Source organism: Crinia signifera, chromosome 5 (genome assembly GCF_055691185.1).
Source record: "Crinia signifera chromosome 5, ASM5569118v1, whole genome shotgun sequence".
In the NCBI taxonomy this organism is placed as follows: Eukaryota; Metazoa; Chordata; class Amphibia; order Anura; family Myobatrachidae; genus Crinia; species Crinia signifera.
This window is the reverse complement of record NC_139221.1, coordinates 3,154,813-3,168,982: the sequence shown is the minus strand read 5'-3', so window position 1 is coordinate 3,168,982 and position 14,170 is coordinate 3,154,813. Positions and strand designations below refer to the sequence as shown.

Below are 14,170 nucleotides of genomic sequence, written 5' to 3'. Positions count from 1 at the left end.
CTGGTCTGGTACTAGCGAGCTATCCCACTGCAGTATCAGCCCATCCCTGTGCTGGGATTAGCGGTGGTCACAGCTGGTCTGGTACTAGCGAGCTATCCCACTGCAGTATCAGCCCATCCCTGTGCTGGGATTAGCGGTGGTCACAGCTGGTCTAGTACTAGCGAGCTATCCCACTGCAGTATCAGCCTATCCCTGTGCTGGGTTTAGCGGTGGTCACAGCTGGTCTGGTACTAGCGAGCTATCCCACTGCAGTATCAGCCTATCCCTGTGCTGGGTTTAGCGGTGGTCACAGCTGGTCTGGTACTAGCGAGCTATCCCACTGCAGTATCAGCCTATCCCTGTGCTGGGATTAGCGGTGGTCACAGCTGGTCTGGTACTAGCGAGCTATCCCACTGCAGTATCAACCCATCCCTGTGCTGGGATTAGCGGTGGTCACAGCTGGTCTGGTACTAGCGAGCTATCCCACTGCAGGAACAGCCTATCCCTGTGCTGGGATTAGCGGTGGTCACAGCTGGTCTGGTACTAGCGAGCTATCCCACTGCAGTATCAGCCTATCCCTGTGCTGGGTTTAGCGGTGGTCACAGATGGTCTGGTAATAGCGAGCTATCCCACTGCAGTATCAGCCTATCCCTGTGCTGGGATTAGCGGTGGTCACAGCTGGTCTGGTACTAGCGAGCTATCCCACTGCAGTATCAGCCTATCCCTGTGCTGGGATTAGCGGTGGTCACAGCTGGTCTGGTACTAGCGAGCTATCCCACTGCAGTAACAGCCTATCCCTGTGCTGGGATTAGCGGTTGTCACAGCTGGTCTGGTACTAGCGAGCTATCCCACTGCAGTATCAGCCTATCCCTGTGCTGGGTTTAGCGGTGGTCACAGCTGGTCTGGTACTAGCGAGCTATCCCACTGCGTATCAGCCTATCCCTGTGCTGGGATTAGTGGTGGTCACAGCTGGTCTGGTACTAGCAAGCTATCCCACTGCGTATCAGCCTATCCCTGTGCTGGGATTAGCGGTGGTCACAGCTGGTCTGGTACTAGCGAGCTATCCCACTGCAGTATCAGCCTATCCCTGTGCTGGGATTAGCGGTGGTCACAGCTGGTCTGGTACTAGCGAGCTATCCCACTGCAGTATCAGCCTATCCCTGTGCTGGGATTAGCGGTGGTCACAGCTGGTCTGGTACTAGTGAGCTATCCCACTGCAGTAACAGCCTATCCCTGTGCTGGGATTAGCGGTGGTGGTCACAACTGGTCTGGTACTAGCGAGCTATCCCACTGCAGTATCAGCCTATCCCTGTGCTGGGATTAGTGGTGGTCACAGCTGGTCTGGTACTAGCGAGCTATCCCACTGCAGTATCAGCCTATACCTGTGCTGGGATTAGCGGTGGTCACAGCTGGTCTGGTACTAGCGAGCTATCCCACTGCAGTATCAGCCCATCCCTGTGCTGGGATTAGCGGTGGTCACAGCTGGTCTGGTACTAGCGAGCTATCCCACTGCAGTAACAGCCTATCCCTGTGCTGGGATTAGCGGTGGTCACAGCTGGTCTGGTACTAGCGAACTATCCCACTGCAGTAACAGCCTATCCCTGTGCTGGGATTAGCGGTGGTCACAGCTGGTCTGGTACTAGCGAGCTATCCCACTGCAGTAACAGCCTATCCCTGTGCTGGGATTAGCGGTGGTGGTCACAGCTGGTCTGGTACTAGCGAGCTATCCCACTGCAGTAACAGCCCATCCCTGTGCTGGGATTAGCGGTGGTCACAGCTGGTCTGGTACTAGCGAGCTATCCCACTGCAGTAACAGCCCATCCCTGTGCTGGGATTAGCGGTGGTCACAGTTGGTCTGGTACTAGCGAGCTATCCCACTGCAGTAACAGCCTATCCCTGTGCTGGGATTAGCGGTGGTCACAGCTGGTCTGGTACTAGCGAGCTATCCCACTGCAGTATCAGCCTATCCCTGTGCTGGGATTAGCGGTGGTCACAGCTGGTCTGGTACTAGCGAGCTATCCCACTGCAGTATCAGCCTATCCCTGTGCTGGGATTAGCGGTGGTCACAGCTGGTCTGGTACTAGCGAGCTATCCCACTGCAGTATCAGCCTGTGCTGGGATTAGCGGTGGTCACAGCTGGTCTGGTACTAGCGAGCTATCCCACTGCAGTATCAGCCTATCCCTGTGCTGGGATTAGCGGTGGTCACAGCTGGTCTGGTACTAGTGAGCTATCCAACTGCAGTATCAGCCTATCCCTGTGCTGGGATTAGCGGTGGTCACAGCTGGTCTAGTACTAGCGAGCTATCCCACTGCAGTATCAGCCTATCCCTGTGCTGGGATTAGCGGTGGTCACAGCTGGTCTGGTACTAGCGAGCTATCCCACTGCAGTATCAGCCTATCCCTGTGCTGGGATTAGCGGTGGTCACAGCTGGTCTGGTACTAGCGAGCTATCCCACTGCAGTAACAGCCTATCCCTGTGCTGGGATTAGCGGTGGTCACAGCTGGTCTGGTACTAGCGAGCTATCCCACTGCAGTATCAGCCCATCCCTGTGCTGGGATTAGCGGTGGTCACAGCTGGTCTGGTACTAGCGAGCTATCCCACTGCAGTATCAGCCCATCCCTGTGCTGGGATTAGCGGTGGTCACAGCTGGTCTGGTACTAGCGAGCTATCCCACTGCAGTATCAGCCTATCCCTGTGCTGGGATTAGCGATGGTCACAGCTGGTCTGGTACTAGCGAGCTATCCCACTGCAGTAACAGCCTATCCCTGTGCTGGGATTAGCGGTGGTCACAGCTGGTCTGGTACTAGCGAGCTATCCCACTGCAGTATCAGCCTATCCCTGTGCTTGGATTAGCGGTGGTCACAGCTGGTCTGGTACTAGCGAGCTATCCCACTGTAGTATCAGCCTATCCCTGTGCTGGGATTAGCGGTGGTCACAGCTGGTCTGGTACTAGCGAGCTATCCCACTGCGTATCAGCCTATCCCTGTGCTGGGATTAGCGGTGGTCACAGCTGGTCTGGTACTAGCGAGCTATCCCACTGCGTATCAGCCTATCCCTGTGCTGGGATTAGCGGTGGTCACAGCTGGTCTGGTACTAGCGAGCTATCCCACTGCAGTATCAGCCTATCCCTGTGCTGGGATTAGCGGTGGTCACAGCTGGTCTGGTACTAGCGAGCTATCCCACTGCAGTATCAGCCTATCCCTGTGCTGGGATTAGCGGTGGTCACCGCTGGTCTGGTACTAGCGAGCTATCCCACTGCAGTATCAGCCTATCCCTGTGCTGGGATTAGCGGTGGTCACAGCTGGTCTGGTACTAGCGAGCTATCCCACTGCAGTATCAGCCTATCCCTGTGCTGGGATTAGGGGTGGTCACAGCTGGTCTGGTACTAGCGAGCTATCCCACTGCAGTATCAGCCTATCCCTGTGCTGGGATTAGCGGTGGTCACAGCTGGTCTGGTACTAGCGAGCTATCCCACTGCGTATCAGCCTATCCCTGTGCTGGGATTAGCGGTGGTCACAGCTGGTCTGGTACTAGCGAGCTATCCCACTGCAGTATCAGCCTATCCCTGTGCTGGGATTAGCGGTGGTCACAGCTGGTCTGGTACTAGCGAGCTATCCCACTGCGTATCAGCCTATCCCTGTGCTGGGATTAGCGGTGGTCACAGCTGGTCTAGTACTAGCGAGCTATCCCACTGCAGTATCAGACTATCCCTGTGCTGGGATTAGCGGTGGTCACAGCTGGTCTGGTACTAGCGAGCTATCCCACTGCAGTATCAGCCTATCCCTGTGCTGGGATTAGCGGTGGTCACCGCTGGTCTGGTACTAGCGAGCTATCCCACTGCAGTATCAGCCTATCCCTGTGCTGGGATTAGCGGTGGTCACAGCTGGTCTGGTACTAGCGAGCTATCCCACTGCAGTATCAGCCTATCCCTGTGCTGGGATTAGTGGTGGTCACAGCTGGTCTGGTACTAGCGAGCTATCCCACTGCGTATCAGCCTATCCCTGTGCTGGGATTAGCGGTGGTCACAGCTGGTCTGGTACTAGCGAGCTATCCCACTGCGTATCAGCCTATGCCTGTGCTGGGATTAGCGGTGGTCACAGCTGGTCTGGTACTAGCGAGCTATCCCACTGCAGTAACAGCCTATCCCTGTGCTGGGATTAGCGGTTGTCACAGCTGGTCTGGTACTAGCGAGCTATCCCACTGCAGTATCAGCCTATCCCTGTGCTGGGATTAGCGGTGGTCCCAGCTGGTCTGGTACTAGCGAGCTATACCACTGCAGTATCAGCCTATCCCTGTGCTGGGATTAGCGGTGGTCACAGCTGGTCTGGTACTAGCGAGCTATACCACTGCAGTATCAGCCTATCCCTGTGCTGGGATTAGTGGTGGTCACAGCTGGTCTGGTACTAGCGAGCTATCCCACTGCAGTAACAGCCTATCCCTGTGCTGGGATTAGCGGTGGTCACAGCTGGTCTGGTACTAGCGAGCTATCCCACTGCAGTATCAGCCTATCCCTGTGCTGGGATTAGCGGTGGTCACAGCTGGTCTGGTACTAGCGAGCTATCCCACTGCAGTAACAGCCTATCCCTGTGCTGGGATTAGCGGTGGTGGTCACAACTGGTCTGGTACTAGCGAGCTATCCCACTGCAGTATCAGACTATCCCTGTGCTGGGATTAGTGGTGGTCACAGCTGGTCTGGTACTAGCGAGCTATCCCACTGCGTATCAGCCTATCCCTGTGCTGGGATTAGCGGTGGTCACAGCTGGTCTGGTACTAGCGAGCTATCCCACTGCAGTATCAGCCCATCCCTGTGCTGGGATTAGCGGTGGTCACAGCTGGTCTGGTACTAGCGAGCTATCCCACTGCAGTAACAGTCATATTGTACCATACATGGTGCAGTAATACCAAGATGTACGTGGACACATCTGGTATGTGGTCAGATATACATCGCTTTTAAGATGTATGATGCGTTTTAGCGCACACACACACACACACACACACACACACACAAGGTGAGCTGTAAAGCACAGGACAGACGGATGTGGTGAGAGGTGAAGGACAGGGAAGATGGATGAGGTGGACAGCAGATAGATGAGGTGAAGGACAGGGCTCACGGATGAAATGAAGGACAGGCCTCACGAATGAGGTGAAGGACAGGGCTCACAGATAAGGTGAAGAACAGGGCTTGCGGATGATGTGAAAGTTAAGGACAGGACTCACAGATGAGGGAAAGTGCAGGGCTCACAGATGAGGTGAGAGGTGAAGGACAGGGCTCATGGATGAGGTGAGAGGTGAAGGACAGTGCTCATGGATGAGGTGAGAGGTGAAGGACAGTGCTCATGGATGACGTGAGAGGTGAAGGACAGGGCTTGTAGATGAGGTGAAGGAAAGGTCTCGCCGATGAGAATAACAGGGCTCAAGGATGAGTTGAAGGACAGCAGACAAATGAGTAGAGAAGGACAGGACCTACAGATGAGGAGAAAAATGGGCAGACAAATGAGGTGACAGAAGAACAGGGCACATGGATGAGAAGAACAGGGCTAAAAGATGAGAAGTGAAGGACAGGGCACATGGATAAGGATAGAGGTTAAGGAGAGGGCTCATGGATGAGGCGAGAGGTGTAGGACAGTGTTCACAGATGAGGTGAAGGACAGGCCTCACGGATGAGGTGAGAGGAGAAGGACAGGGCTCACGGATTAGGTGATGGACAGGGCTCATGGATGAGGATAGAGGTTAAGGAGAGGGCTCATGGATGAGGCGAGAGGTGTAGGACAGTGTTCACAGATGAGGTGAAGGACAGGGCTCACGGATGAGGTGAGAGGAGAAGGACAGGGCTCACGGATTAGGTGATGGACAGGGCTCATGGATGAGGATAGAGGTTAAGGACAGGGCTCATGGATGAGGTGAGAGGTTAAGGACAGGGGTCATGGATGAGGCGAGAGGTGAAGGACAGGGCTCATGGATGAGGTGAGAGGTGTAGGACAGGGCTCACGTATGAGGTGAGAGGTAAAGGACAGGGTTCATGGATAAGGGGAGAGGTGAAGGACAGGGCTCATGGATGAGGCGAGAAGTGAAGGATAGAATTCATGGATTAGGTGAAGGATAGGGATCAAGGACGAGGTGAGGACAGGGCTAAAAGATTAGGTAAAGGACAGGGCAGACAAAAGGACAGCAAACAGATAAGATGAGAGATAAACAGGACTCATGGATGAGGAGAAGGACAGGGCTCACAGATGAGGTGAGAGGAGAAGTACAAGGCTCACAGATGAGGTGAGAGGAGGAGGACAGGGCTCACAGATGAGGTGAGAGGAGGAGGACAGGGCTCATGGATGAGGAGAAGGACAGGGCTCACAGATGAGGTGAGAGGAGAAGTACAAGGCTCACAGATGAGGTGAGAGGAGGAGGACAGGGCTCATGGATGAGGAGAAGGACAGGGCTCACAGATGAGGTGAGAGGAGAAGTACAAGGCTCACAGATGAGGTGAGAGATAAACAGGGCTCATGGATGAGGAGAAGAACAGGGCTCACAGATGAGGTGAGAGGAGGAGGACAGGGCTCATGGATGAGGAGAAGGACAGGTCTCACAGTTAAGGTGACATATGCAGATGGGCTGAAAAGATCTCACCTTGAACAGCTTGTAAAACGTCTCGTAGATGAAGATGAGGGAAATCAGGATTGAGAAGATTTCCTGTGTAAATCGTGAGACAAACCGAACCAGGAAGCTGCCCTCACAGGCCACAGTGGCCACAACAATCACTATCAGCCATGCCCCAATCCACACGCGGCCCACTAGGTATTCCAGTCCATTAGCCGAGCAAAACTGCAGAGAAGAAGAGAAGGTGATATCCTAGGAAGTGTGTAAGGCAGTGGTTCCCAAACTGTGTGCCGCGGCTCCCAGGGGTGCCTCGGGACACTTGCAGGGGTGCCGCGGGTTGGTGGTCCAGGACCACCTCAAATTATTAATGGTTAATTATTTATGAGCAAAACCAGTGCTGGTGGCTGCCAATCATAGAATGTGTACAAACAGAAGCAAATCCTGCCCTTTACCACATAACTGCCGCTAAGAATCGCATATAAACCCAATCTACTTAATTTTTTTGGGACCTAGGGGTGCCGTGCAAAAAATTCTGATTCTCTAGGGTGCCGTGAATCAAAAAAGATTGGGAACCCCTGGTGTAAGGTCTCTACAACCAGCATAGTGCTCCCTGCTGTCTCCTACTCAGTAACAATAATACAACATTTCTGCTCTCTCAACCTTCCCATATGACGTTCCGTGTGTCCAACCAACCAAAGACTATATCACCCATGCATCCTGTGTCCCTTACGCATCCAATGCCTATCATGCATCCCACACCCCCACCCATCTCCATCTCCTTGTAGATCATGCATCACCTGCTCCATCATGCATCCCGTGCCCCCACCCATCTCACACTCCCTGCATATCATGTATCCCCTGCTCCATCATACATCCCGTGCCCCCCACCCATCTCACACTCCCTGCATATCATGTATCCCCTGCTCCATCATACATCCCGTGCCCCCACCCATCTCACACTCCCTGCATATCATGTATCACCTGCTACATCATACATCCCGTGCCCCCACCCATCTCACACTCCCTGCATATCATGTATCCCCTGCTCCATCATACATCCCGTGCCCCCACCCATCTCACACTCCCTGCATATCATGTATCCCCTGCTCCATCATACATCCCGTGCCCCCACCCATCTCACACTCCCTGCATATCATGTATCCCCTGCTCCATCATACATCCCGTGCCCCCACCCATCTCACACTCCCTGCATATCATGTATCCCCTGCTCCATCATGCATCCCGTGCCCCCACCCATCTCACACTCCCTGCATATCATGTATCACCTGCTCCATCATACATCCCGTGCCCCCACCCATCTCACACTCCCTGCATATCATGTATCCCCTGCTCCATCATACATCCCGTGCCCCCACCCATCTCACACTCCCTGCATATCATGTATCACCTGCTACATCATACATCCCGTGCCCCCACCCATCTCACACTCCCTGCATATCATGTATCCCCTGCTCCATCATGCATCCCGTGCCCCCACCCATCTCACACTCCCTGCATATCATGTATCACCTGCTACATCATACATCCCGTGCCCCCACCCATCTCACACTCCCTGCATATCATGTATCCCCTGCTCCATCATACATCCCGTGCCACCACCCATCTCACACTCCCTGCATATCATGTATCCCCTGCTCCATCATACATCCCGTGCCCCCACCCATCTCACACTCCCTGCATATCATGTATCCCCTGCTCCATCATACATCCCGTGCCACCACCCATCTCACACTCCCTGCATATCATGTATCACCTGCTCCATCATACATCCCGTGCCCCCACCCATCTCACACTCCCTGCATATCATGTATCCCCTGCTCCATCATACATCCCGTGCCCCCACCCATCTCACACTCCCTGCATATCATGTATCCCCTGCTCCATCATACATCCCGTGCCCCCACCCATCTCACACTCCCTGCATATCATGTATCACCTGCTCCATCATACATCCCGTGCCCCCACCCATCTCACACTCCCTGCATATCATGTATCCCCTGCTCCATCATACATCCCGTGCCCCCACCCATCTCACACTCCCTGCATATCATGTATCACCTGCTCCATCATAAATCCCGTGCCCCCACCCATCTCACACTCCCTGCATATCATGTATCCCCTGCCCCATCATACATCCCGTGCCCCCACACATCTCACACTCCCTGCATATCATGTATCCCCTGCTCCATCATACATCCCGTGCCCCCACCCATCTCACACTACCTGCATATCATGTATCCCCTGCTCCATCATACATCCCGTGCCCCCACCCATCTCACACTCCCTGCATATCATGTATCACCTGCTCCATCATACATCCCGTGCCCCCACCCATCTCACACTCCCTGCATATCATGTATCACCTGCTCCATCATACATCCCGTGCCCCCACCCATCTCACACTCCCTGCATATCATGTATCCCCTGCTCCATCATACATCCCGTGCCCCCCACACATCTCACACTCCCTACATATCATGTATCCCCTGCTCCATCATACATCCCGTGCCCCCACCCATCTCACACTCCCTGCATATCATGTATCACCTGCTCCATCATACATCCCGTGCCCCCACCCATCTCACACTCCCTGCATATCATGTATCCCCTGCTCCATCATACATCCCGTGCCCCCACCCATCTCACACTCCCTGCATATCATGTATCCTCTGCTCCATCATACATCCCGTGCCCCCCACCCATCTCACACTCCCTACATATCATGTATCCCCTGCTCCATCATGCATCCCGTGCCCCCCACCCATCTCACACTCCCTGCATATCATGTATCACCTGCTCCATCATGCATCCCGTGCCCCCACCCATCTCACACTCCCTACATATCATGTATCACCTGCTCCATCATACATCCCGTGCCCCCACACATCTCACACTCCCTGCATATCATGTATCCTCTGCTCCATCATACATCCCGTGCCCCCCACCCATCTCACACTCCCTGCATATCATGTATCACCTGCTCCATCATACATCCCGTGCCCCCACCCATCTCACACTCCCTGCATATCATGTATCACCTGCTCCATCATACATCCCGTGCCCCCACCCATCTCACACTCCCTGCATATCATGTATCACCTGCTCCATCATACATCCCGTGCCCCCACCCATCTCACACTCCCTGCATATCATGTATCACCTGCTCCATCATACATCCCGTGCCCCCACCCATCTCACACTCCCTGCATATCATGTATCCCCTGCTCCATCATACATCCCGTGCCCCCACCCATCTCACACTCCCTGCATATCATGTATCCCCTGCTCCATCATACATCCCGTGCCCCCACCCATCTCACACTCCCTGCATATCATGTATCCCCTGCTCCATCATACATCCCGTGCCCCCACCCATCTCACACTACCTGCATATCATGTATCACCTGCTCCATCATACATCCCGTGCCCCCACACATCTCACACTCCCTGCATATCATGTATCCCCTGCTCCATCACACATCCCGTGCCCCCACACATCTCACACCCCCTGCATATCATGTATCACCTGCTCCATCATACATCCCGTTCCCCCCACCCATCTCACACTCCCTGCATATCATGTATCCTCTGCTCCATCATACATCCCGTGCCCCCACCCATCTCACACTCCCTGCATATCATGTATAACCTGCTCCATCATACATCCCGTGCCCCCACCCATCTCACACACTCCCTGCATATCATGTATCACCTGCTCCATCATACATCCCGTGCCCCCACCCATCTCACACTCCCTGCATATCATGTATCCCCTGCTCCATCATACATCCCGTGCCCCCACCCATCTCACACTCCCTGCATATCATGTATCCCCCGCTCCATCATACATCCCGTGCCCCCCACACATCTCACACTCCCTGCATATCATGTATCCCCTGCTCCATCATACATCCCGTGCCCCCACCCATCTCACACTCCCTGCATATCATGTATCCCCTGCTCCATCATACATCCCGTGCCCCCCACCCATCTCACACTCCCTGCATATCATGTATCCCCTGCTCCATCATACATCCCGTGCCCCCACCCATCTCACACTCCCTGCATATCATGTATCACCTGCTCCATCATACATCCCGTGCCCCCACCCATCTCACACTCCCTGCATATCATGTATCCCCTGCTCCATCATACATCCCGTGCCCCCACCCATCTCACACTCCCTGCATATCATGTATCACCTGCTCCATCATACATCCCGTGCCCCCACCCATCTCACACTCCCTGCATATCATGTATCACCTGCTCCATCATACATCCCGTGCCCCCACACATCTCACACTCCCTGCATATCATGTATCCCCTGCTCCATCATACATCCCGTGCCCCCACCCATCTCACACTCCCTGCATATCATGTATCCCCTGCTCCATCATACATCCCGTGCCCCCACCCATCTCACACTCCCTGCATATCATGTATCACCTGCTCCATCATGCATCCCGTGCCCCCCACCCATCTCACACCTCTTCACCTTCTACATCCCCTGTTCACCATCACAGGTCACTGGATCCCTTCCCTACATAACCACAGTTTGCATAGTGCAGGGGTTCCCAATCTTTTTCTAATCACGGCACCCTAGAGTATCAGAATTTTGCCAATTGTGTGTATATGAGCTTCTTAGTTTCAGTTATGTAGTAAAGGGCAGGATTTGGTTCTGATTGGACACATTTTCTGATTGGCAGCCACCAGCACTGGTTTTGTTCAGAAATAATTCATCATAAATAATTTGAATTGGTCCTGGACGACCAACCCGAGGCACCCCTGCAAGTGTCCGGAGGCACCCCAGGGAGCATAGGCGCACAGTTTGGGAACCACTGACATAGAGTCATATGTCTCACGTGTCATACAAATCTCACCGAATAAAATGCTTCTTCAAACACCAGTAATGGTCCGGAAAATCCAACTATTAGTAGTGGCTGTGCCCCAAAGAGACAAAATATAACTCCTTGCAGACAGGTTCCGATAATGAGTTCTGACACTCCAATCAGACCGCCTGTCTTCTCACCTGTGGGAGGAAGAAGCAGAGGCTTATAGCCAATATTATTACCGCCCCCAGTGTAACACGATGTATAGTACTACCTTCCTCAGTGTAACATGATGTATATTCCTACCTTCCTCAGTGTAACACGATGTACAGTACTACCTTCCTCAGTGTAACACGATGTATAGTACTACCTTCCTCAGTGTAATATGATGTACAGTACTACCTTCCTCAGTGTAACACGATGTATAGTACTACCTTCCTCAGTGTAACATGATGTACAGTACTACCTTCCTCAGTGTAACACGATGTATAGTACTACCTTCCTCAGTGTAACATGATGTACAGTACTACCTTCCTCAGTGTAACACGATGTATAGTACTACCTTCCTCAGTGTAACATGATGTACAGTACTACCTTCCTCAGTGTAACACGATGTACAGTACTACCTTCCTCAGTGTAACACGATGTATAGTACTACCTTCCTCAGTGTAACATGATGTACAGTACCAGAGCCGGCCTCAGGCATAGGCAAACTAGGCAATTGCCTAGGGCATTTGGAATGCCTAGGGGCACCAGCAGCTTCTGCTGATTAAAATGATATGCAGCATGGCTATATTCTGTGTGTAAGTGAAGCTGTATATGCATATGAAATAGTGTATTCATGAAAATCACTGTAACATATACAGGTACAGACACAGTCGCACACAGAATATATTCATGCCACATATTTTAATCATCGGAAGCTCCTTGTGTGTGCTGGTCATAACAATGCAAATACGACAAATTTTCAGCAAAAAAGGCACCCAACGTTAGCGGAACTGGCCAGGAGCTGCATGGCCTATTGAGTCAAGATGTATGAGGAAACATCTGTAACCAAGCAGAGGCAGAGGTCACAGTGTTAGCAGCTGTGCGAGTGCTGTCTGCGGGTGGGTTGGCTGTGCAATAGTGTTCGGCATTTGTGTAAGGGGCATTATTTGTGTCATGTATAAACGCATTATTAATGTGCGACATATGTGTAACAGGCATTATGCGTGTCATGTGTATAAGGGCATTAATAATGTGCAACATATGTGTAAGGGGCATTATGTGTGTCATTATGTGTAGGAAGGGCATTAATAAAGGTTGGCATAATGTGTAAGGGGCATTATGGTTATAAGGACATTAATAATGTGTGTCATGTGTAAGGGGCATTACTGTGTGGTATTATCAGGGGTGCCGAGAGAAAGGGGTAGGGGGTACAAATTACCCAGGCCAAAGTCTGATGGAAGGGCCCAGTGGGGGCCCCCTCCCCTTAAGTGACAGCAGCAGCTGCTGCTCTTCTCCTCTGCCCAGCACACAGTGCATTGTGCTGGGTTGCAGTGTGGCCATGGAGGTGCTTAAAATACAATATTTTCTCAGGATTTGTTTCTAAAGTGGTACTACTGTGTGATGTAACGTGAATAAGGGACACCATCGCATGATATAATGTGAATAAAGTTGCACTACTGTGTGGCATAATTTGAATTGGGGATAGTATTGTGTGGCCATGCCCCTTCCCAGCCAGAACACACCCCTATTTGTAATGCGCACCGAATGTGTGCACTGTTTCTATTTAAAATATTGTGGGTAGGAGCACCAAAATGATGACTGCTATGATGAGGGTTGATGGTGCTAGGAAAGGGGAGCGGGGTCAGAGGCGGAACTAGTGGCGGTGCTAGGGGGCACCAGCCAAAATCTTGCCTAGGGCGTCATTTAGGCTAGGGACGGCTCTGTACAGTACTACCTTCCTCAGTGTAACACGATGTATAGTACTACCTTCCTCAGTGTAATATGATGTACAGTACTACCTTCCTCAGTGTAACACGATGTACAGTACTACCTTCCTCAGTGTAACATGACGTACAGTACTACCTTCCTCAGTGTAACACGATGTATAGTACTACCTTCCTCAGTGTAACATGATGTATAGTACTAGCTTCCTCAGAGTAACACGATGTACAGTACTACCTTCCTCAGTGTAACACGATGTATAGTACTACCTTCGTCAGTGTAACACGATGTACAGTACTACCTTCGTCAGTGTAACACGATGTACAGTACTACCTTCCTCAGTGTAACATGATGTACAGTACTACCTTCCTCAGTGTAACACGATGTATAGTACTACCTTCCTCAGTGTAACATGATGTATAGTACTACCTTCCTCAGTGTAACATGATGTATATTCCTACCTTCCTCAGTGTAACATGATGTATAGTACTACCTTCCTCAGTGTAACATGATGTATATTCCTACCTTCCTCAGTGTAACACGATGATATTCCTACCTTCCTCAGTGTAACATGATGTACAGTACTACCTTCCTCAGTGTAACGTGATGTATAGTACTACCTTCCTCAGTGTAACACGATGTATAGTACTACCTTCCTCAGTGTAACATGATGTATATTCCTACCTTCCTCAGTGTAACATGATGTATAGTACTACCTTCCTCAGTGTAACATGATGTATATTCCTACCTTCCTCAGTGTAACACGATGATATTCCTACCTTCCTCAGTGTAACATGATGTACAGTACTACCTTCCTCAG

At 52.0% G+C, this 14,170-nt stretch overlaps 1 protein-coding gene across 4 annotated transcripts in view; it reads right to left on the bottom strand.

The window, feature by feature from the left end:
- Positions 1-14,170, bottom strand: part of SLC4A2 (solute carrier family 4 member 2) — a 255,691-nt gene that overhangs the window by 42,417 nt on the left and 199,104 nt on the right. For all 4 annotated transcript variants that reach the window (XM_083186515.1, XM_083186516.1, XM_083186514.1 and 1 more), the window contains exons 15-16: positions 11,473-11,621; positions 6,602-6,796 (exon numbers count right to left, since the gene is read on the bottom strand). In XM_083186515.1, the coding sequence (XP_083042641.1) occupies positions 6,602-6,796; positions 11,473-11,621 (344 nt within the window). The remainder of the gene's footprint in view (positions 1-6,601; positions 6,797-11,472; positions 11,622-14,170) is intronic.